We start from the raw sequence: 24,730 nt of genomic DNA, 5'->3' as shown, positions 1-24,730 counted from the left end.
CCTCCCACTCCACCTACCGCTCAGCAACTCTTCTGAAAGGGTGAAATATCTGTGGGTCTGCAGTAGGATAAATATAACTTCCAAAGGTGATTATGCAAAGACCCCAGGCTACCTCCATTGGCCTAATTGTTATTCCTCTCTGTCACCCCTTGAGTCCGAAGTACATAATAACTCAGTAATTGAACTGAAATGCCTAAATGGCTGAAGATGCTAAAGGACACAGCTATTTACCAATGAAAAAAATCAGAAAAATTTAGCCAACCTCCCTGGCACTCTGCTGCATCAGTAAGAAGCCTGTGCAAACGCAGCCCACCTGGACCCCGCTCCTCTGCAGTTATTAACGGCAACAGGGTGATCCTCGCTGTCACGGGCAGTGCGGGGAAATAATTAAAATATCACAATTGTTTAGCTGCTCTGGAGTAGAGCCATGTAACTGCTACCTTTCTCAGGCTACAATGTGATGAAAATTTAAGCAAAAGGTAAAAAAGTAAAATGTCCCAATGGCATTAAGTGCTGCCAGAGAAGAAAGAGGGAAGGAGGGAGGGAAAAAGGGAGAGAGAAAGAGAAGCAGAGAGAGACAGAGAGACGGATTTGATGCCAAGCTTCCATCAAGATGGACTGAGGCAGCGCTGGCTCTCAGGGCGAGGTCACCACCCCCAGGCCAAGGGCTCAGGGCAGCGCTCAGTGCTTCCCCCCAGTCTACAGACGTAAGACTCACCCCCAACACTGGCTGAAACAGCAGCCAGTTTTTGGTTTTTTTAATTGGATGTTTAAAAAACTCAGAAATGAGATTTTTCTCTCTGCAGCAACACAGAACAAATTCAAGATCCCTGAGCTCTGCACTGCTGGAACAAGATCTCCCCTCTGCACTCATCAAGACCCCAGGTGTACACAAAGGTTAATTACAAGTATTTCTAAACAGTGCAAAGGGTTCTTTGAAGGAAGCACTGGAGCCCAACTAGCTATCGAACAGCCATCCCTCAATGGCTAAACTCAGTAATCCTTGGCACCCACTGGAGGTAAAAAAATTTAATTAACACTTTAAAAAACACAATACTGATAATCTGAATGAAGCATGTCAGCACACAAATCATGAAATGATGATTCTGAATAGAATTTTTGTTGGCTGGTTACATAAGCAATGCCTCTTGTTGCTGAAATAACATCTCAAAGGCAAAATAATGACGACATGACAATCCGTGTAAATCAAGAACTGCATGTGGGTTTATTTTACATTTGAGAAAACAGTGGATTTAATTGTGTGAACCAAAATGTACTGTACAATATTAATGACAGAACATCAAAATGTATAATTAATAGTGCATTGCTTGCTCTGTTTTTATTTATTTAGTTTGTCTGATAGTTCCTCTGAGTACATGCATCTGGGAAGATGCAGGTGCCAGTAAAATTTCTCTATTTAAATCAAGCTGCAGGAACTAAATTTTATTCAAAAATTGTGGTTTTACATTATATACACAGAAATTTAATATAAAATGACAATATAAAAAGTTAAAAGAGAAAGCATACAGCCAGAAGGTACAAAGAAAGTTGAATAGATTAAAATGATATGATATGTAACATACAGGAGTTTTTAAGCTGATTCTGGCAATTTACAAGGTAAGGACTCCAACATTTGCCCCTTTTTGTTTTTTATTTTTCATTTACCAATGCAGCACGCTATAGAAAGATCAGCTTATACCAAAGCTTACATTTGTAAATAACTATAAACTGCAGTATTTTACAGGAAAAAAGAAATAGCATTTTTACACATTTTTAAATAATAGCTTGCATACTTTTTTGCCAAAAATGGCATTTTTCAGCATCCAGAGTGTTTGGGCATAGTGGTGACTGGGGTATTTGTTGTTGTTGTTGTTTATATTTTTTGTTTTGTTTTTAACACATAAAGTTGTGGCTTGCTAACCCCATCTTTCTGTCTTCCAACAGCTACATGCATGTTTTCCTCACAAACCAGTCCTGCATATAAAAGCTCATTTTTTAATTATTAAATAAGTTTTGTGTCTGACACAGCTTTTGATCTGAATGAAATGCCTTTAAGCTTTTTTCTTTTTTCTTTTTTTTTCTTTTTGCGTGAAAGGCACAGAGATGTGATTATAGTCCTCAAAGGGTTAAATTTGACACTACCAGGTTCGATGACCTTTATTATCATGACAACTTCGTAATTTTAGGATGTCTTTTTATCACTGCTATTTGTCTTTCTTTACTGCTAAATAATGTCTCTGAGTAGTGTGCCCCACTATTTCGTACAAAAGATAGCTTAACATCAAGAACAGATGTTGAAAATAAAGGTCAGACTTTGACTCACGGAAAAAAGAAAAATAACATGCACAGATCAGACAAAGAGCATATAAATATAACTACAAAATATGTGTAAGAAAAACCAAGGTCCAGGTAGGCAGTCCAACAACAAAGGAAAGACTGATTTCAGCGGCTCAGGCCAGGCCTAGTGCAGTGCAGCGACAACGTTAGTGCAATGTCCGGCGATCACTTGCATACCTGGACGCTATTGTTTCTCCAGCTCAGTCACATAGATCAGGTGGTCCTCCGGCGACTTGCCGTGCGTCTTACTAAGGTGCAGTTTGACTGCGTGCTTGCTCGCAAAAGTCCGGTTGCAGAGCTTGCATTGGAATGTGGAGCCCAAGTCTTCCTCAGCAGCCCCCAGCGGGCCCAACGTCTTGTTCACGAGGACTTTGGAGACGTTCTGCTGCTCTTGAATCTGACTGAGTGGCAGCTTGGACAGGTCCTTCAGGCTAAAGCCCAAGTGGGTCTCCAGATGGTTGATGTATGTGGAAGCAGTTCTGAACTGAGAGGCACAATCGTTGCAAAAGAAAACAGGATGCCCTGTGTCGAGGTTCTTGAGGAACTTCGTTCCCCCTGTCCTTCGCAGCTGGTACTTCACGTTGGCCAGCCAGTGGCTGATGGTGGTCATGGAAAGGCCCGTGAACTTGGAGATGTGCACGCGCTCCTGAGGGCCCAAGTCTGACATGATGTATTTGCCCTCCGCCGTCTCCCGCAAGCTTGAGGCAAACTGGGCCTGCAGGATGAGCAGGTGCTGGGGGTTCCAGTTGGACTGGCGTCCCTTTCTCTTGTGGACAGGTGACAGCTCGTCCAGCGCCTCCTCAAAGCTGCTCCCATCTGCATCGGATTTCTCAGACACTGTGGAAGGTGTGGAGGACTTGGGGGTCAGGCGACCCGTGAGGTTTTTCACCATGTCAGAGATATCCATGAGGGCACTCTCCCGAAGAGGCGATGACACAGAATCTGCCATGCCCGAGACCAGGGGCTTGTTCTTGGACTTGGTCAGATCGATAGGCTGGTCGCTGTTTTCATAGTAGTAGCGGTCGATGGCATCAGCCTGCTTCACTGGCGTGCTGGGGTAAACAGGCTTGTCCAGCATGCTGTTGCTGATTTTGTACAGCATTGCCAGTGGGTCCAGAGAGGGGCTCACAGGCTTTGACACTTTGCCCAGGTGGGTGTTCATGATGGACTGCAAAGCGCTCAGCGGGTTGATGAAGGAAGGCTCTGGGGAGTGGTCTGTGATGATCCCCAAGTTGTTACAGCCATTGGTGACCTTGGCTTTGAGAGGTTCCGTGCCGTTCGGGGTGTGAGCATCCCCTGGACCCTCCTTTTTGGCCTTCCCGGTCTCTGCTTCGGGCCCCTTCTTCTGTTGCTTGCCACCCATTTCCTCTGACTCAGGAAAATCTTTATTCTCCTTTGCCACAGGAGACACAGCCTTGGCGGGGGAGCTCTTCTCCTTCTCTGCAGGCCTCTCCTCCTTCTTGACGCTGACCTTACCTGTGACCTTCTCTACCAGCTCCTCCATGGCAGACACATTGCTCTTGTGCGGTGGGGGTGTGAGGCTCCCCGGGGAGTGAAGGAGGGCATTGTGCTCTGTGGCGGACAGCGACTTCACGCTGCTGGCGTAGGACGGCTGCACCTGTACACTCTGCACAGCTGCCTGCAGCGGCTTCACAGTGCCCGGCAGCTGGTAGGCTGCGTGGATGCTGGGGTAGCCGCCCCAAGAGGGCGCACCGTTCTGCGCTTTGCTGATGGCTGTGGATACGGTGTTCTCCAGGGACTTCAGAATGTCCACGCCCCCCTTAGGGCTGTCATCCAGGTCCTCCTCGCGCAAATACTGGTAGAGAGCGGTAGGCTCGAACTTCTCAGTGGTGTCATCACTCTCCTCCTTGATCTTCTTGTCCACATCCCCCACTAGCACCACTGGAGCCTTCTCCTTTTCGGGCTCTTTCTTTTCTTCAGAGGCTGTGGAGCCAGCGGGGGAGTCTGGCTGTTTCTTAATGCTGGACGCTGGCAGCCGGGTGTGGGTGGTAGGGGGCAGGGGTATGGACTGGATCTTTTCTTCCACCACAGGGTCCAGAACCAGCTGCTTCCCTTTCTTAGAAGCTGAGGTTGTCACCTTCAAGAAGTGGCCAGTGACCATCATGTGGGCCGTGAGCTGCTGCAGGGTGTCATGGGAGCTGCCGCACTCCATGCACTTGAGGATCTGCGCTTTGCGGGCCTCAAACTGCCACGTGTAACTAGCACCATTCTGGTAGCCGTAGCGGTTATTCGGCGTGACATACGGGTTTGCTGTTTTCTGGTCCTTGGCCGACTCACTCAGCGCAACCTCTGTGGCCATGCCTGCCGGCTCTGGGGAGCAAGGGGATGCCAGATCCTGAAGTGCTCGCTTTTTGGTAGAAGGGACCAGTTTGGTGATGGCTGGCACTGGCTCCTTCAGAGGCACTTTCTGGTAATGCTTTGTTTTGATCATGTGGACACTGAGGTCTTGCAAGGACTCAAAGGAGTGTCCACAGTACATGCACTTCAGCACCTTCTGCGCGTCTTCTTTGCCCTCCATCTCCATCAGGGAGCGCTTCCTGGGCTTGGACCACCGCTTGGTCTTCTCAGAGTCCTTGTCCCTGTTGTCATCGCGGTAGTGGCCCGTCTCATTCATGTGCACCGTCAGTTCCACCAGTGTGTCATAGGCAGCACTACAGTCTTTGCACCGAAACTTACTGGCACCGGTAAACACGGAGCCGTACAGTTTGTTGTTCTGCCGATAGAGCTGCACGGTGCTGAACAGGCTGGGCTCAGGGAGCAGCCCGTAGGACGATGTCTGCTGCAGCGTTTTGGCCAAGGCAGCCTGGTGCCAGTCATACCCGGAGCTGCTGCTGTTACTGGTGCTGGTGCTGCAGCTGGTGCTGGCTGTGCTTGCCGTGGTACTGGCGGTACTGGCGATAGTGGTGGAGGGGGTGGGAGTGGAGCTCTCCTTCTGGCCAGCATCACTGTTGCTGGTGGTCGAACTGGACTTCTTCAAATCCAAAGCTAAGCTAGACCAGCAGGATTCAGAGAACAAGTTCGCATACACGGCTTTGATTTGTGCCAAGCTGTCCTGGGGGTAGGAGATGCCGTCTGGACACTGTGGCTCCTCTTTCTCTTCTCTGGAAGAAGAGCTTTTGAAATGGGCTAGCTGATCACTGTTCTCACTGAAGGGCGAGCCATAGCCGGCCTCCTGGTTGGTCGCAGTGCTGACGGGAGAGTTCTGGTAGCTCTGGGCCTCTTTGATCTCCGTCTCTTCATCGCACACAAACTCGCTCTCTTGAACGTCCAAAGACACCCCACCATCCTCCACGTGCTCCTCATCTATTTCTGCTGCCTTCAATTCTTCCTCAGGAACATAAGCTAAGAGAGAAAAATGAAGCACAGTTAGGAGGAGTAAATCATCTTCAAGGACGCGGCCTCCCCAGCAGTTGGGTGATCTTTAAAAAGATGTTTTTCAGCCAGGCTCCTGGGCTACAAGGCCACCCAACTCTGCCCACTGTGCTGCTACACAGCAGAAGATGATTTCACAAGGTCATTTCCCTGTGCAAATCCTCTACTAGAAAAGCATCTGAGCTGTGGAGCACCATCACCCTAGTTTGGCAGAGAGAAGCTGGGCTGGGAGGGTAAGGACCTGACACACCCGAGGGACCACTCTTACGGGCTGTTCCTCCCATGACATGAGAATCCCCTCATGTTCTCCATGCAGCAAATATTTGGAATCACCCATCACAGCAGGCCTGTCTGTCAACTTCTAGGGGAAGATATTATTTAGCAGGAAATAGTATGTAGTTTCCATAAATAAAGCTACTCCTTGATGGCAAGCAGCAAAAATACTCTTGACTTTCACCAAAAGAAAGACAGCACAGGATCACCAGTCTCCTGAGTGCAGACTGCCACCTGTCTGGGGTTGCCAGACAGGTGACCCAGGGCCACTACTGTCCACCAATGTCCAATGCAGCATCATATGCGATAGCCAAAAGAGGGAAACAAGCCAGTGTCCAACAACGAACAGATGAACAAAGAGTGGTGGACCCACACAATGGAATGTCATCAGGCCTTAAAGAAAAGGAAATACTGACATCTGCTACAGCCTGGTTCAACCTTGAGGACACCGTGGCAAGCAAAATGAGCCAGTCACAAAAGGCCAAATACTGTAACTCACCGAATGTGCGGTTCTTACAGTAGTCAAGTTCAGAGAAAGGCAAAGGTGGCTGACAGGGTCTTTGGGAAGAGGGAATAGAGAATTGTTTCACAGCTAGTTTCAGTTCTGCAGGACGGACAAAGTTATGGGCATGGGGGTGGTTACACAGCAATGTCAATGTTCTTGACACCACTGAACTACCACACTTGAAAAAGGATTAAAATGCTTTCATGTTATGTATATTTTATCAAAATATCTTTTAATTATAAAAGACAACAGTGTATAGTCCATTGACCCACCACAGGCCTACAACTGCCCAGCACAATGACTTCCTGGGCTGAATGCTGCCTTCTCCAGGGCACTTACAGTCTATCAGCATTTGTCCTGTGATGAGGAAGATGGAGGGAATACAGAGTATTAGACAAAACTTTAATTTTCATTGCAGGTCATTTTAGATCCTTTATAATGTGACACATTTTGCTAATTCCCAAGGACAGGTTGTTGCATGCACCACTTCCTAAATTTATTTCACCATTGGTTTCTCTTTTTCTTCTTCCTCGTCTTCCATCACTGTCGTCGTCATCATCATCATTTTAAAGAGAACAACTAACTGAACTAATAATGTTCTATTGGAAAATTTAGGGTTAAGGTATTTTCCAGAAAGCCCCTATTAAAATGCACTGATATGACTTGAGAGGGGTGTCTCATTAAATATAATCATTCATTATCACGTTATCAGAGCCAGATCCTAAGGGAGCACAGCAAAGAACGTAGCATTTTCAGGTAAGGTGACAAGAGGGACAGAAAACACCATGTTGCCTCAAGGGAGGATGCCAGGGGCACTAGGAGGTGTCTGCATCTGCAAATGAAGGGTTCTGGGGTCCAGGGAAGCAAGAACTCATGGCACATGCATGATCACTCATAAGCATGTGTGCGCACACATGCACATACATACATGCACGTGTACAGAGAGACAACTGAATTTTCATATGGCGAGTCTGCCAGCTCGGGCTCTTCAGAATGCCTGCATAGTCTCAGAGCAGCCGAGCACACACATGCATGTGTTCACTGCAGAACATGCAGCAGCAGTCCACTAACAAACCAGGGAATTACAGTTCTGTTAATATCACACCACTAGCATGAGAAATAACCACGCAAGACCTCAGGCTTTCACTTCAGGTGCCAACCTCTGGGCTACATTCTAGATGGTTCTGCTGCACCCCTATATGGTGTAATCCTTACAAAATTCAAAGATGACTCTCAAATTCACTTACTTTTTAATTTTTCTCAGAATGATTAAAGGTATAGAATGGACCTACTCTGAGGGTTCATTTGCTTGGACCCTCAGCCCATGGACCCCACATTGAGGACCACTGCTTAGATTATCCCCTTGAAGGAGTCTGGCCTGGGCCCTGCTGGTTGGGTCCTAGACCTCCTCTCTGCAGGCTTTAGTGAGGACAAGGAAGGCTGCAGGACTCCTAAAGAGAACTAAGCTCCTGTGAAGATCGATGGTGCCTGGGGCCTCTCGTGTGGGCAGTCTCTGAGCTTGTGTCATCCAGAGGGGCAGACTCAGGCAGCAGCCTCAGGCAGGCCCCTATGTCAGGACCAACTATGGGAAGCTGCCTGATGGATTTAGTCTAGTCATCTCTGGGAATAGAGGTTCCATCCCTAGCAAGTAATTTGAAGGAAACATTCCATTTGGACTAGTTTAGCTGTGTCGAGAAAGGGTCATCACTAGCTCATTACTCTGTGCGCGCCCCCACCCCACCAGTCACAACGGCTCAGAGGCTGCTTTGTTAGTCACAGTGCATGCCATGGTCTCCAAGGTAGGCAACCCATCAGGGTGTGCTGAACAATGCAGAGACCCCTTATCCACAAGGAATACATCCCAATGCCCCCAGTAGAAGCCTAAAACTGCAGATAGTACCCAATCCTATATCTATTATGGCTTCTCCTCTATACACACATACTTAGGATAGAATTTAATTTATAAATTAGGCACAGCAAAAGATTAACAATAAGTAATATAAAACACTACAGTAAAACTTTACTACACTGAGTAAAATAAGGGCTACTGAACACAAGCATTGTGATGCCACAACAGTTGAAATAATACCTGAGCCAGCTACTGAGTGACTAGCAAGAGGGCTCTCTATATAGCATGGATTTATGGGACAAAGAATCAATTTATACCTCAGGATGGACAGAACAAGACATCGTGAGGTTTCATCACACTGGGCCGGGGCCTCTCCAGCTCAAAAATGCCTGTGAGGACCCTGCTGTTTCCAAAACCATCTGTGTCTGGCACAAGAAGGACTCCAACTCTTACAAAACGAGCATGTGGTGCTATGGTGCCCCACATCACTCCTGAGTCAGGAAGGACAACCAGAACAATTCCTTGCTGCCCTCCCCAGCACTTTCTCCCACTTCAGAATGCCCCCATTCTGTTGTTTCAGAATCACCCCGAATCAGGTGCACTGAGGCTGCAAGGTCCTGAGGCTGTGCCTCCTCAGGCCCTCTAGCTAGCTCTGCTCCTGCCCATTTGGGGCCTCAAGGCCTCTTCTGGTTTTGGCAAGAGCTTTTGACTGCACTCCTCCCCTCCTGCTTGGCTCCAGTATTCCTCCAAGCTTCCCCAGCCTTTCTCTCAGCTGCCCTGAGTTCAAATCCTTGTTACAGTCCATGTCCTAGGTGGGGCATACAAACCTCCACATTGGCACCCCCATGATGTCCAGCCCTCTGTCCCCTGGAGCCCCCTGTGAGACAGGCTGCCCATGGCCAGATAGACAGGGGGCTCCAGGGGACAGAGGGCTGGTCTCCCTGGGGTCTGGATACCACCCCTTCTCTGCTCAGTGAAAGCTACCGACCCCTTGAAGGGAGACTCAATGTCATCTCCCGCATTACACCTCTGAATCCCTGCACAAAATCATTCTCCTCTCCTTGCAGGATTAGGAGTCTTTTGTCCTCATTGTCACACTGGGAGCCCTACCACTTTGTAGGGGCACATGCCACATCTGGGCTGAGCATTTTATTGTTTTAATAAACTTTTTTATTGAGTTAAATTGACAAAACCATACATATTTAAAGTGTGACACACTGTGTTTTAAAATACATATATACTGTGAAATGACTATTACAATCAAGCTAATTAACATAGCCATCATCTCATATACTTAGAGCAATCCTTAATTTCCTCCACTTCCCAATATTTCCTAATACCACAAGTCAAAAGGGCTGAGCATTTTCATCCCACTGCCTCACTGTACCCTCACGGCATAGCCCTTTAAAGTAAAGATCACCAAAATGCCTCTTTTGCAGAAGAAAAACCTGAGGCTCAGAGAACTTCACCAGTTTTCCCACATTATATGAAAACAAATGATGGAAACATGAACCTGACCTCCAGTTCAAGTGCTCTCCTCTCTGAACCAATGGTACCAAGTTATTTTCCTTTGTCTCCTCATCATTTAAATGCCAGGCAGGACGTGGAGGAATGAAGGAATGAATAGTCTAAAGTAATTCTCTAGTAAGTGTTCAGAAGACCATGCCAGATGAGGTATTATAAATAAGACAGTCTCAAATAAAAAAAAGTTAAAGGAGATAAACTTCAATATTTGACACTCTCTGACCCAACAACTTTATTTTTTAAAGTGTAGTCTAAAAATGTATGAAATGTAGAAAAAGCTTTATAAATAAAGATGTCTCTTACAGTATCATGCCACATAAAATTGGCCACAACCTAAATCTTCAATGCTAAGGGATAAAGGAGCTAGAGTTCATTCCTAAGAGGTGTATCCTTTAAACATGAAGAAGTACACTTGACTGACACAGGGAAAGTCATTCAATGAAAAGGGCATGAGGCAAAATCATGGAATACATTAGCAGATGCAAACCTTCCCCAAACACCCACCAGCAGAGCCACTGGCAGGATCCTGAGAACACAGAGAATAGTGTGGCCCAGCTGGGCAGGAATATCAGGAATGTCTTGTTACTTTATATCATCATCATCATCATCATCATCGTTTTAATGCTGACGAGTCAAGGGGCTGGAACAGGCAGGATGCAGACAGTGCTGGCTGCAAGCCTCTGTGGGCCCTCCCGTGTGCCCACATTGCCTTCCCAGCTCCTTCCAAGTCACAACACACTGGCTGCCTCCTATATCCCTCCCACTTGGGCCTTGATTTCCCGGCCACTCTGAGTGTTCTCTGGGGAGGCCACCAAGAGTCGAGCAAGTGGCCACGGCCTTTCTAGTAGCAGTCATTGTGTACCCTTTAATGACCATGGCTGCTTGCTTTGTCCTCCCCTCTAACCTTCCAGTGTTTCTACTTTTATCAAACACTCCTCCAGTTCACTTAATCCTGGTGATTTTCTGCTCTCCAGCTGTTTTTTTACTGCACTGTAATAGTTGGCCATATCTCATGTGTTTGGGGGTGGAGCACTGGGGATTGAGCCCATGGCCTTCACACTGAGCTACTTCTCCAACCCTTTTTATTTTGACACAGAGTCTCACTAAGTCATTAAGTTACTCGGGATGGACTCAAACTTATGACTGTCCTGTCCCAGCCTCCCAAAGTGCTGGAATTATAGGTACATAGCACCATTCCCAGATCTCTATTTCTAATTAGTTAGCTTTTCTCCTCTAATCTACCAAGACATGCACGGTAGCACAAAGCTGTGGCAGCCTGGCTGGGGGTGCTGTTCTCTACCACACACCACTGGATACCTATGCCCCACAAGCCTGAAGCCACCCTTCTGATCCTAAACAGCTCTCCCGTCCACCCTTCTCCATGGTTGTCCACAGGAACCTCTCCACCCACTCTTTGACAGCCCTGTCCAGGGTGCCTTGAGCCGAAGGGCTGGTCAGGGCAGCCTCTCACTCACTCAAGTTATCCTGACCATGGAAGGTTGTGGGTGTGGACAGCTGTGGCCTTTTCTGGGTGTGAGGGGTGACTATGCCTCACAGACAGACAGGCAGAAGAGAGAACCCCACAGAATGCTCCAGGACCAACTCTGCCAGTGTCTACCTGCCCTGCCCCTATCTTCTACTCCAAGAGCCTTTGTAGATGGGTTTAGTTCCAAGCCCCTAGTAATAAAAATGACAAAGTAACAACAGCAAGGCCAAGCACCCCTCCCAGCACTTCTAACTGCCAGAGCTCAACCTCCTACTCTTCCAGTGCCTGCCCCACACTGGAGTCGCAGAGGCCCTTCCTGGGCTCAGCTAGGAAGCCCCAGCACTGCACTTCCAAGCTGTGATGCTCCTTCAGAACCTATCCTTCCAAAGAAGTACGCTGAGCACCCAGCTCTGCCCTCCAGGCCCACCCAAGAGGGCTCCCTTACTCCCAGAAGTGGGTGATAGACCCAGGGATTGGGTCCTAGAGGCAGAACTCCTCAGAAGGATCTAAAACTAGCTAAACTTCATTTTAATAATTCAGGGCCCGCGGAGAACAAGAAGGCTCTGAAGGCCCCGCCTATAGCAACACACCTTGGCTTCAGCACCAGACCCACGCCCGCCACACACAGCCGACTCGGCAACCCTGGTTCAGAAGATCTGAGGAAAGGTGTGCTCAGGTGGCCTCGACACTGGGGTCAGGAAGAAGAGTGAGGCAGATACTCACTGTGTCGCCAAGACCTGTGGAAAAGAAGATGCTGAACACAGGTCTGAAGACCTGGCGGGAACCAAGGCTCAGCCACCTGTGGACAGAGCGAGCCAACACATGCGCCCCCTCCTTGGGACCTTGATTCCCCCAACAGTACAATCATGGTAGTGAATGATGTCTTTGGGGCTTGTAAAAAGTGTTCATGGAAATGGAAGAATTAGCATCATCATTAAGCCCAATTCTGTGCTTGTCTGTTGTTGTGGTTTGTGTGTTTGTGTCTTCCCAGAATTCGTATGTGAAAATGTAATCACCAATTGAGGGCACTGAGAGGTGGGGCCTCTGGGAGGCAATCAGGTCACAAGGGGGAAGCCCTCATTGGTGGGATCAGTGTTGTCACTGAAGATGCTCCAGAGAGCCGCCTGGCTCTGTCCACCACGGAGGACACAGTGGGGAAAGGCCTCTGTGAACCAGGAAGTAGCTCAAAGAAGACACCAGACGTAGGACTTCTATAGCCTCTAGACTTCAAAAAAATAATTTGTGTTGTTTATAGGTCAGTTTACAGAAGCCCTCAGACAGACACCTGCTCCCCAACGTCGTGCCCTGCAGACACACAGGATACACAAAATGAGCAACCTTTGAGTAGATATCTTGTGCTGGTGCCACTGTGGGAGGTGCCTCAACTAGCCTCATGCCCCTCAAGACACTGCATACACCATGAAAGGGAACAACAGGGACAAAATGAAGGTCACCCTGTCCTGATGCAAGCTGACCCACTGTTTGTCACTACTCATGTAGATGATATGCAGACAGTGGACTATCTGGACCCTTTTCCTTACCCTCCTTCTTCTGTGTGCCTTACAGTGGCCTCACTCACTATAAAAACATCTGCCAAAAGGCAGAGGAAGGAAGGGTAGCTGGGAAGCCCAAACCAGGCCTTGGGGCTGCTCCTGGGACCAGCTCCCCAGGGCCTGCAGGGAAGATGGCGGCACGCTGGCAGCAGGCAGGTTGGGAAATTTGGTTTATCCATGCTCTGCTTTCCTCATTAGCACACATAATTGAGAGTTGGCTGTGAAAGAGGAAAATGGATATATAAAAGTGACAAATATAAAATGCAGGTCTTTAGTCTCTGCTTGCTGACTGCCTTATAGTAAACACAAAACTTTGCTATTGTATTACCACCTGGTGGAACTATATAATCATACCAAATTACATGTTTATCTCCATCAAACTATTTTTTTAGACTGGCAAAATGTGATATCCATGAACAGATGGCCATTATATCAAAATACATTTATTCCAAGGGGCCAATTCACAAAAGGGGCTCACATACACCTAAGTGATGAATGTATAGCTTCAATTCATTGTACAATCTTGCAAAACACCCCTCCTTCCAAATTTATAATTGATCACTTGTAAAGTAACTTCACCTTCGTCATGGAGAGAACAGGTGGTTTTGATGAAAGTCAGAATATATCAGGAAATAAAAAATGCAGAAAAAGCAGATACAAGCAAAGAGTATTTCTTCCTAGTCAAAAAAGAGTATTAAAATGTGAGCAAGATATACAGTAATCTACCAGTACAGTTCTGGTTTCTTGTAGGAAGGCTGACACTCTGCCAAGCAAAGCTAAAAGGCCACTTCTGCTCTGATGTGATATGGACAAAACATTTTCTAGCACTTTGGTGAATTTTAGTTGCCTGGAACCAATCATTAACGCACTGGTTTGCTTGAGCATGTGGTTTATAACAAAAATATTTCTTTAGTTAAACCCAAGTTGAAGCCATTTTTAAGAATTGTGGGATCTGTAAATAAAATGAGCTAGTTTTTTCCTAGTGCCAGTTTTAATTAGGAATCCATAGGTAACTTCCCTAAAATAAATATAATCTCTTCTTTTCCTCCCTTCCCAAGAATTCCATTTCAAATTAAGTGAGAAACATGAAACCTCATTTTAGGACCCTTCCTGCACTTCCCACAAGCGTATCAGATATTAATCTTTTGTTTGGAGTTGGCTACCTGTGACAACAAATAAGATAATCCAAACTGGAGCAAAACCTGTGACGGAAAGAATGAAAACCTTTCCTTGATTTTCAATGATGTCAGGAGTGAGAAGAAGAGGAAAAAACATCAGAGAATCTTGAAAAATTGAAAGAGACTTTAAAGTGAAGAAAGAAGGCCAGGAAGTGAACAGCTCTTGCACGCATGGGAGGGCAGAGCAAGCTGGTGTTCGTTGCCACTGCTGTATGGACACCTTTCACTCCACACACCAGGCTAGTCCCCCAAGCTGCGCAAACCCTAAGCCAAGCACCAGGAAACGGCACATTCTCAGTCACTACCCCCATGTGGGGAAGGATCCACTCACGCTGGAGCAGTGTGGGGAGTCTGGGTCTATGCACCCAGTATGAGCAGGTGAGACCCAAAGCACTGGCCTCCAGCCTAGCATGAAAAGATCACCTGAAACTAGAACAGACTTATCAACAGGCAGGACTCACCTGATGCAGGATGTTCAGAGCTGCTGAGGAAACCCGTACATCATCTCTCTCTTCAAACAGCGGAAGCTAATGTAAAGAAACACGACTCAGAGCTAGCACCCACCTATTCTGACTATGTTCTCAACAAGTTGTCACAAAGAATAAGTAACCACGAGATCCACCACTGCTGGGTGACAGTCGCCTTTGCTGCGGTGCGCTTGCTACTCCTCCCTGCCACGCTTCAATACGAAGTTTACTTCTAAAACGTGAACTTCTAGAAGGCTAGGTTAGGGGTCTTAGAATGTGTGACTGAGAGATAAAGGAGGGAAGTATCTTTCAGAGTTTCCAAAACTCACACAGGGCTTTTGCCTCAGAAGTAAGTCTCCCTTTTAAAAATCAAGTGGTTTATTCTCATAAACACACGGGATAAAGATGACACATGGGAAAGGCAATCTTGGAAATGTCAACTGGGGTATGGATGGGTGTATGTGCCAGGGACACACGCAGGTATTGGTGAAAGACTAAACTTTGGCACCAAGTTAGAGGGGCCTTTATATTTAAATATGCTATGGTCACAACCACATTATTTACCAAGGTAATGCACACTGCCCACAGAACTGTTTCTATGCTCAACACAAGCTCACACAGAACTGGGCTTGCTTTAAATCCCTATGATAATAACACTGGTGTCTGGAACAAAAGTTCTCTCCCCATTATAGTGACAGGAAAATGTAATTTTTATCAGAGTAACTAGGTTTATTTTACTATTATCAATGAATTCTCATAATTACTTTCCAAGACTTTTTTAAAAGAATTTTTTTACTTAGAAAGAAGAGAGAGAGACAAACACACACAAAAACTGACAAGTTCGGCTAGGGTGATTATGTATGGTGATCTGTTTTCATCACACACTATAGTTTTCCAAAAATCTTTGTTTTCATTAGGAGCTAAAGCTTTCTAAAAATTTGTAATTCTTATGGATATAAATGCACTGTAATATATTTATAGCGTTGGTAGAAATTTTTATTTCTAGAGATAAAACTATAAAAACGAAATACATCACGAGGTAAACCAGTGCAGGTTTTTAGCCCAAAATACGTTTAAGAGAGAGGTTACTGAATCACAAAAAAAGAAGTGGGCTCCTCGGCGTTTCCTCCAGGAAATCCCTGGCCCCCCACACCACCAGCACACCTGGGCTGTCCCCTACCCCGACTACAGGAATCTGATGAATGAGCAAGCTTACAAATGGTAACTGCAGTATAAAATTCTTCTTTTACAATTACTTATAGAAATAAATGACATTTTCCCCCATCAAATAAAACAAAGACTCCAAATCATCATTTCTGCTATTTCTTTTTGTGTCAAAACAGCTTTGCCATCGCTCCCCCGCCCTTCCCGAGCCTAACTCGACGATGCAGAATGTGACAGTGTGAACACATTCAGTATGTCCCACTGTCGGAGTGGGGGACACGCAGAGCTGCTGCACAGTCCATGAGGAAACCTCTGAACAAGCAAGCACCAACAGCATGCAAGAAGGGGCTACCAGGTTTCGCACACACATGTACAGGCCTGAGTGTGTGCACACATGTGCATGTATGTGTGTGGACATGAATATGTGTACTGGGGCATTGTGTGGGTATGTGTGAATAAAGCGTTTAAAAATACGTAAGCCCTCCTATTTCCCGAACGAAAATGGGACAAGTGGATCTTATGGCTAGACTTCATTTTTTTAATTAAATCTTGTTAATATTTTTGTCATAAAATATGCCTTCTGGATGCCAATGTGTCCCTAAAGATGTGCTGTCATCCCAAGCAATGTGAAATTCTGTGCGTCCTAATGCAAGTGGACATAAGGCAATGTATACAGTCCTGGTTAGAGCTTAATATGACACCGACCATGTGTGCCCTGACGGTTTACTATGTAAATACACACATTCAACTGAAAAAATATTTTCATCTCAAAATGGAACTATATAATGAGGCGCAAATATCATCATATCTTCAGCAAACTAGATAAAAACTATTTCTCAAGTCACAGCCCAAAATTGTTTAAAACATCTTTGTTGCTTTAAAGAAAACAAGACTTGCTCTTGTCAACAGTCATTTTAAGGATGGTGAGAAGTGACAGCTGTATTTGTTTTTTAATGGCTAAATGTAGTAAAGTTCCAAATTCCCTGGAGTCTTAACACTGGCTCTGAGCAATTAGGTTTGTATTCCCCCGAACCTGCATCTTAATGTGCACCCCAATTATGTACAAGAAAAGTGCTTTCCTGAACCACCCTGTTTTGTATTCCATAGGAGGTGAATGCTCCCAGAATCCTGCCTCATCGGCACCATTGTTCCTCGGGTAGATGAACAAAAGTGTGGGTGCTTTACTAAAAGAGCTGGAGCAACAATAGAAGAAAGGCTTCCCTGAATATGCTATGCTTTCTAAAAGTCAGTGGTGAGACTATCCTGAAAAATGTGGCAGGTACAAAGCTGGGTACTCCAAATACCCACCAACACTACGGGGCGGGCACACACCTGTGTCTGCTCCCACTGATAGCCAAACACTCAGTGAAAAGTCTAACACGTGTCCTTTCAATAAAAGAGATTCTGTGTTTTTTGTTATGCCCCAAAATTTGGATATTTGAAATCACTTCGCTACTGGCATTTAATACAACAAGCTAGCTGACTAAACATTTCCATTCTAACTCGTGCAGAGATCAAGTAATGTAGTTTATAGAGGAGAGACACAGTGAGACTTGAAAATACCACGTGTGAAGACAGCATTTTAGTAGGAAAATACACGGAACAGTCCTCATTCTCTTATTGAATTTATCAGGCCACAGGACACATGGCATCACTGAAAACTCCCCGGGTTAGCAGACCTGCTGTTCGCTCTGCACATGGAGTCATGTGTTTAAGGTATACAGTGACAAAGAATGAAGTTCCAATTTAGAAATCTTTTTAAAAAGCACTAGCAATTCACATCAATGGATCTTCCTCACATGAGCAACCTCAGGAAGTGACTTTGTAGGCAAAGAGAAGGCCATTCCAAGAGCGGATTATTTATAATTATAAGGAAATGAGGAGAATGGAAGTCCCCTTTCCTCCCTTTATGTCTTAAGCCAGGGTCTTCAACAATGAATAAGATCGCCCTTGCGGTTTTCTCCAGCTGGAGAGAACCTTTGCAGGCGGCCTATTAGAGGAGTACACAGATCCCAGCCCCTCCCTGCCTCCCGCCCTCCCAGCCTCCCCTAGAATGAAAAGAGCACATTATTAGCAAAGGTCTGCCAGGGAGACCAAGGTGCTGCTCTGTTCTGCAGCGATTCTATCTCTGAGACTTACTCGCTCGTCCTCTTCCATCTGATAAACTATACATCCCAGCATTCTCATTAGGCTCCCATCACCAAAGGGAGTAGAGATGAATCTGTCTAGGCCCCCTCCCCTCTCTGTTCTGTCGAAATGATTTCATCGAAATGTTCATTTTCATCCCTGCTGGCAACATTAGAAAGGAAGTATTTAACCTGTTTCCATTACTTATACAAATTACCATTATGGGGTAGGACAGATGTTAGAATCACGCCACATAACTAACTTCCATACATTCTTTACAGGAAGCGGGAGAAGAAGGAAGGCGGCTGGATCACATTATCTAGGCTCAATAATGTTCTCTCCACTACCAGATTCATTAACTTTGCACATCAGCGTTGCACTTTCTTTCTTCATGAAAATTCCCAGGCTGGTTGGACTCATTTAATTTGGAGAGAGAAACCTTTGTCAGTGATAATGTTTTGATCAGGTGCATTGGGAGAGCGGGAGGGGAAGAGGGTGAGGGAAGGAGGGAGGGGCAAGAAGAAAAGACAGGGAGAAGAGGAAACCACCTTGTCGAAAATGTTCCCTTCCCAACACGAATGATGAAAGGGAAGTCAGTTGGAGCCGCTGGTACTCAAAGATGGCTGTCACTTCAGATAGGCACGGGCACAACTCACCTAGACAGGTGACACTTTGGTGGTGCAAAATCCTGCTGCATTATTGAGCACGCCAAGAAGGGGCTCAGGAAGACTGCAGGCCCAGGATGCCTAGGGCACCAGGGAAGTGAATTCAGCAGGTGAAGGGATTTCTCTCTTCATTTGCATCCTGGAGTGAAGGAGAGGCAAAGTTTGCTGACTGAAAAGGCAAAGAAGGTACAAACTCCAGGAGCCCAGGTTCCAGCCCCGAGCTTTCCTCACCTTCGCCATCCCTGATAGCCAAGCAGAGGCTAGGATGACGGTCCATGTAATTAGTAGGTACGCAAATCCCATCAACTCCTCATTACAGGCATTTAGAAAATCCAGCATTAACAATAATCCTAATCCAAGGACATTTTCTTGTCTGATTTCTTCTATATCCATGCTGTGAACACATCTAGATCTGACCACAGGTAGGACTGGTAGAGAATATACAAGGTTGAGGCAACACAATTTCTAGGGAAAGGCTATAAAATAAAAGATGCAACTGTGCAGCATAAGAAACAAATTCCATTCCATTTCCAAAAGCGATCTATCCCTTGAAAGACTAGCTGATCCTCAATTCCAGTGTCTCACCTAACTCTCTCTCCTGACCCTTTTGCCTTTGGTTCTACCCACGAAACCACTTGGAAAGAAATGCTGTGCAGACTTCAATGAATAAGTAAAAAGGGAAAAGGAAACACTCATTGGTGGAAAGAAAGAAAACACAGACTAAGAGAATCTAAACTACACTACAGGAGGGGGCTCCAACATAGAAGCTAGCAAAGCAAAATCAGATGTAGGAAAAAGGATGCTTGAGGCTAACAGTTCCCAAAAAGCTATAATGCTGCCAGGAACAACAAAAAAGTATGCACAGAAATACATCCTCAGTAAAAGGTGTTAAAAGCCCAATTTTTATCAAAGGCAACATTGAAATCCAATCTCCAATAGGAACAAAATACATTATCTAGGTGGATAACAATCTACCTAAGGAAGCATTTTTCTCAGTACATAGTATTGGGTGGGTGGACTACTAATACAGAAGACTATTATTTTGAAAGAACTAATTTACTTGTTCTTGAATAAACATTTTATACTCGCAGAACTTCCACTCAACCAGCATTATGGTTTGCTTGAAAAAGTCACTAAAGGGGCTGGGGATTTAGCTCAGCGGCAAAAGCGCCTGCCTGGCAAGCGCAAGGTCATGAGTTCGGTTCCTGGTACCGGAGAAAAAAACCAAAAAAAAAAAAAAAAAGAAAAAGAAAAAGTCACTAAATAACAACAGGTAATATCTGCTGAACCCTTACTCTGGCCTAGGTACAATCATAAGTGTTCTACACGTACTAGCTGGATAAGCCTCATGCCAACCTGTAAGGCAACCCTATTGTTTCCTTCCATATTTCTAGGTGAGGAAACTGAGGCACAGAGGCCGGAGACCAACAGAAATGCTCTACGGGCAGGAAGATGCAGAGTGGTGTTCTCAGATCGTCTGCCCAAGCCAGGTATCTGACGCAGTCATACTGCTAGGGCCACGCCCATCAGCAGGGCAAGTGGCACTGCCAGAAACACTGATTCTGTTTGTAAAACCAGGTCTCTGTTTCCACAGTGAACAAAACTGGCCTTGGGCACTTCTGCCCTATAAGTTGTGGTCAAATGTATCAGCCCTTACAGGCCGCAGAGATGGGCATCTATGAGCTGTTGCAGAGCACAGTGGGTCTGTTTCCTCCCCAGGCCTGTCACTGACTGGCAGGAGATCGGCAGTCCCTGGGGACCTGGGAAGCTGGGGAAAGGTATAACTGCTTCCTGGGCACAAGTTCAGCTGTGGATAAGAAGTTCTAGAGATGCATGGTGGTGCTGCCTGCCCAACAAACACTATGAACACCTAATGTGCACATTCTGGACTGTACTCTTAAACTGGATAAAATGATGAATTTTATGTTATGCATACTTTAGCCCCATAAAAAATGGGAGAATGAAAATTTGTTTACTCTCATAAAAAAGAAGGGTGAGGAAAAAAAATACGCATAGGCCAGGCTCCCTCTGTGTAGTCACCTCTCTGCCTAGCCCAGTAGCTGTCCTGCCACTGAACAACCTCCAGCTCAGCCACCTGACCAGCCTGCCAGGGCCCTCCCCACCTGTGCAGACTCTCAACCCTGGGGCTGCTTTATCACAGCACAGGGAGGTAATCACAAGTCTAGAGATGTCCTCCTCCTGGGCCAGGTCTCCTCTAGCATAAAGCAACATCTTAATGGACCTTGGACCCTGGCAACCAACACAGTACTTGGGACAAAGTAAGTGTTTGGTTAAGTACTGATGAGAAAAATGAATTAAAGACTGAGTGAACACTGGTTTAATTTGAAGCAAAGTAATACAAATAAATGTATGTTGCCTTTTTCATACATATAATATAAATTTCCATGTGGCCCTAATCACCTGGAAAAGAAAAGAAAAAACCTTTCTGCATTAGAAAGAAAAGGAAAAACCTTTCTGTATTAGAGCAGAGGGAAAAAAACCTTTCTGACCTATCTTTGGTATGAAATACTTGTTTAAAATTACTTTTAAAGATATATTTCCAATATGCTAGTCACCTACCACCTGTATCAGTAGACACTCAGCCTCACATCATCAATCAAACACAGTTCTTCAAAAGTTCTGACGGCCCTAATGATTTGACTGCAAACAGGAAAAACACATCAACCCGAATCATAAAGGAAGAAAATGGGGTGGAAAAGGAAAAAACAACCACTCTGAAATCTTGTCTCAGAAGATCCATCTTTCCTGAGTTGTGCCTCCCGTTAAATCAGTAAGAATATCTGTCAGAGATATCCTGCTACACCATTTGGCTGATGTCAAACCTAAATAAACCAGATCAGAAAACCAGCAAGTGGCAGGAGAGAAATGAACGGGCACAGAGCAGTCTCACTGTAACTCGCATGGTTTGCTTGCTGATTTTTTGGAGAGGGGGGTGGAGGGAAGTCGTGGCAATCACTGCAGTCATTTGCAGTACTAATGTCCAATTCAGCCTCCTTTCATTCCCCTGATTTAGGTGGTCAGAGTGGTCTCGTAGCCGACACGGGGAAGCTGTGCTGTTTAGCAGGCTGTTTAATGGGAAACTGGCAGTCTTATTTCTTTTCTAGATTTGGTTTGTCACTAGGTCTCCATTACATGCCACTCAGCTTTGATGTCTTTGGACAGGACTGATCAAAAGATGTCATTTGACCTACACAGCATGGCAGAAACTTGGAGAAGTCTCATAAAGCGACACTCTGGCTGTAAATAAAATGACATTATTATTTCCTCTCTCCTATCATGTAGAAAAGCCAATTATGGTAATGCACTGCATGTCAATGAAAATACAGCAATCTTTTTGGAGCAGCCACTGCAGGCATCAGTACTGCAACTCTCCTTCCTGGGAAAATTTGCCCATTGGAAAATGAAGAGGAAGGAGGTGATAGATGTCGTAAAGACGGTTAATAAAATCCTGGACAGCCAAGAAAAGTGCAAGTCAGCAAAACAATTGGAAGTGCAAAATGCAAACTGTTAAGTTTCCAAATTATCTAATAATTTAATCTTCAGTGATTTATATTCTGTCACCAAAATAGCCAGTATCATGACTTGTATTTCTTTCCATTTGACTGACAGGCAAGGCGATTTATGGTACTAATAAACCCCTTCACATCCACTATTCCTTAAGAAGCTAACTCTTGGGGGAGGGGGATTCTGACCTTGTCCCTGAGATTCATTTAGAAGTGTACTTCCCTCTGTCCTGGGTCTGCAAGACAATGTAAAACATCATGCAGGATATCATGTTGCTACTGTTTTAGAGTGCCTCATTTTATTCCTGCTACTGATGCAAAATATTCACCATCTTGCTCCTCCTCAAGCACATGTGTGAACCAAAAATGGATAACAATTCCTTTCTCCCCTTTTGAGAGCAGAGTACCTATTGGGAACATCTCCGTAACCCAGGGCAGAAGCTCAGAGGGACAGCATCTCTTAACTGCACGGTACCATGCGACAGTGTATACACACTTGTTTAGAGAAGGAACTGGTCTCCTCCTTCCTCTCATCTCTCCACTCCTAATGTCTCCCCTGAAATCAGAACCCCATGAAGTCAACTGTTTGCAGTGTGCACCAGGACACCCTCAAGAAGCCCAGTCACTATGCCCCAGAAGGAATGAGCAGCCTTGCAGCTCCTGAAAGCCCATCTCTGGGTTCTGCTCCTGGTAAGCCCCCACAGGAACCCTGGCACCAGTGTGGTACTTGGCTCAACGGTCCATGGGTGGGATCGTGTCATTCCCTGGTCATTCCCTGACTAGTCTGTGTGTCCAAAATGAGGCACAGCCTTATTTTCATTGATACCATTCATTCAGGCTGAGAGAATGCAGCTTCAGAGCAGCTTTTGCAGGACTGTGGGTAGAGCTGAGATGTAAAATGCCAGAAGAGACATTTTAATGTATCTGTAATCATGGTGCATATTCATTTCTAGAAAAAAATAGAGCCATGCAATTTATGTCCATTGAAGTCAAGAAAATAAAGCAATTTTCAGAGCCACAACAACTACAACAAAAATAAAAACTTTTTGGCTACGTCAGAAAATTTTTTAAATGCTATAATTGTTTGGGTTAAAATTATTTTCCATTATGACAAGTCATTTCTAAGCACACACTGCAACCACATCTTTTTTCCGCTGCAATTTAATTTTGGTGCATAATACAGTGCAGATTAAATTTAGAAGCTTCATCAAATTTTAGTAACTTTAAGTAATATTCTTTATGTCAATACTGCCAGGGGCTCCACAAGAACTGACATTTGTAAAGCTGGAGACTGCAGTGAAGTGAGTTTTGTGTAGTCCTCACCAGGACTCAGCACAACTTCTGCAGGCAACGGAATCTGCACTGTGGTTCTTGACTCACTCACCCATTGTCAACCGCAGGCCACGGGTGATAGCTGGAAGAAAAGTTACCTGCTCCTGTTCAGCCCATGCTTTGTCATTCAAAGGACATCCGTACATTTTGACAGAAGTCAGTGCCCTGTTTTTCTTTCACTCTGCTCCCTGAGGACTATGTTCATTTTAAAGACTGCTACATACAAGGGGATTAGTGCCCAGGCAGACTACAGTTAAAGTGTGTAAGCACCCTGACATCACCCAAAGCTGTCTCCTTCTCCCACAAGGCCCTCTGTCTATTTCTACATGAGCACAATAAAAAGGAACCCTGCACTCTTAGTGTTCCCTGAGGACCCAGTACCACCTAGAAATGAATACATGGCACTTAAATCCTGAAGGTGCCTTCTGAGCGCTACTCTTGCAGCTACAGAATTCCTAAGCTCGGATACCCGAGTCCCTTTCGACAGCTATGTGTGAGGACGCTGGACAACTGTACTATCTGCACGATGGCCTGAGGCTGCTCACCCCTCCGGGAGCCCCACGTGTAGATGGGCGGTGTGGCCTTGGTGAAGGGCTCCATACTACGTGAAGAGTACCGGACTCCAGGTGCTGATAAAAGTCAGAACCACAGGTTTCCTTCAGGTCTCGTGGAGCCTTCCCTGCAGGACTCAGGCTTTCCAAAGAACACTTTTTAAAACCAAAAATGACTCCTAAAGCACCTAAGGAGAAAATGATCCACTGCTAAGCAATCCCAGTTAGTTATTTCAGTGAATGTAAGTACTTTATTGCCTTTTGGGTGGGAATTCATGATCTTCATGTAACGGTGAAAACCTTCAATTCATTCTTAGACAAGAATTCCAAAGTATTTCCATATTCCTGAATCTGAAGGAGTCTTATCTGGAGCAAGAGGGATTGATATAGGGGAGAAACAAATTTATCCACTGGTATTTCATTCCATACCCCAATATTAAATTTTATGTGGGAAATCTAGGAATTTAAAAGCTTCACATTCTTGTGTAATAAAAAAGAAATACAATATCCTGTTGCTATGCACAGTGACACTTCGTGCAGGAAAGAAAACCATTCTCCTTAGCTATTCTTTGAAATACGACCTACGACGTCATTTAATTTTTGAAAACCCTAAGGTCATGTAACACACTTTCTCTGTCATTTGTAAGTACATTAACTCAGTGGCCATACGACAGTGAAATTATGATAATGGGCTGCTAAAATGGGTCAGGCAGGCACTGCGTTTCACGTTAGCTTCAAACAACTGTTAGGACACAGCCCAAATCAAACACGACAGCAGAAAAGCACCGAGTTTACTTTTCCT

The 24,730-nt window shown here is 45.3% G+C and overlaps 2 protein-coding genes across 2 annotated transcripts in view; one reads left to right on the top strand and one right to left on the bottom strand.

Moving 5' to 3' along the window:
* Positions 1-1,200: 1,200 nt before the first annotated feature.
* Tshz1 (teashirt zinc finger homeobox 1) lies at positions 1,201-23,977 on the bottom strand. The gene is made up of 3 exons (XM_013511962.1): positions 23,847-23,977; positions 6,503-6,561; positions 1,201-5,700 (listed from the first exon to the last, which is right to left on the bottom strand). Exons 1-3 carry the CDS (start codon positions 23,975-23,977, stop codon positions 2,522-2,524), a joined length of 3,369 nt encoding a protein of 1,122 aa, XP_013367416.1. The 3' UTR covers positions 1,201-2,521.
* Positions 2,977-24,730, top strand: part of LOC106147946 (translation initiation factor IF-2-like) — a gene marked incomplete in the record, with an annotated part of 73,585 nt that continues 51,831 nt past the window's right edge. Inside the window, 1 exon segment of the mRNA XM_013511477.1 lies at positions 2,977-3,076.

This window comes from Chinchilla lanigera, unplaced genomic scaffold (genome assembly GCF_000276665.1).
Source record: "Chinchilla lanigera isolate Chin_1 unplaced genomic scaffold, ChiLan1.0 scaffold00001, whole genome shotgun sequence".
Taxonomy (NCBI): domain Eukaryota; kingdom Metazoa; phylum Chordata; class Mammalia; order Rodentia; family Chinchillidae; genus Chinchilla; species Chinchilla lanigera.
Note: the sequence above shows the minus strand (reverse complement) of the source record. Positions and strands in the feature narration are given on the sequence as shown.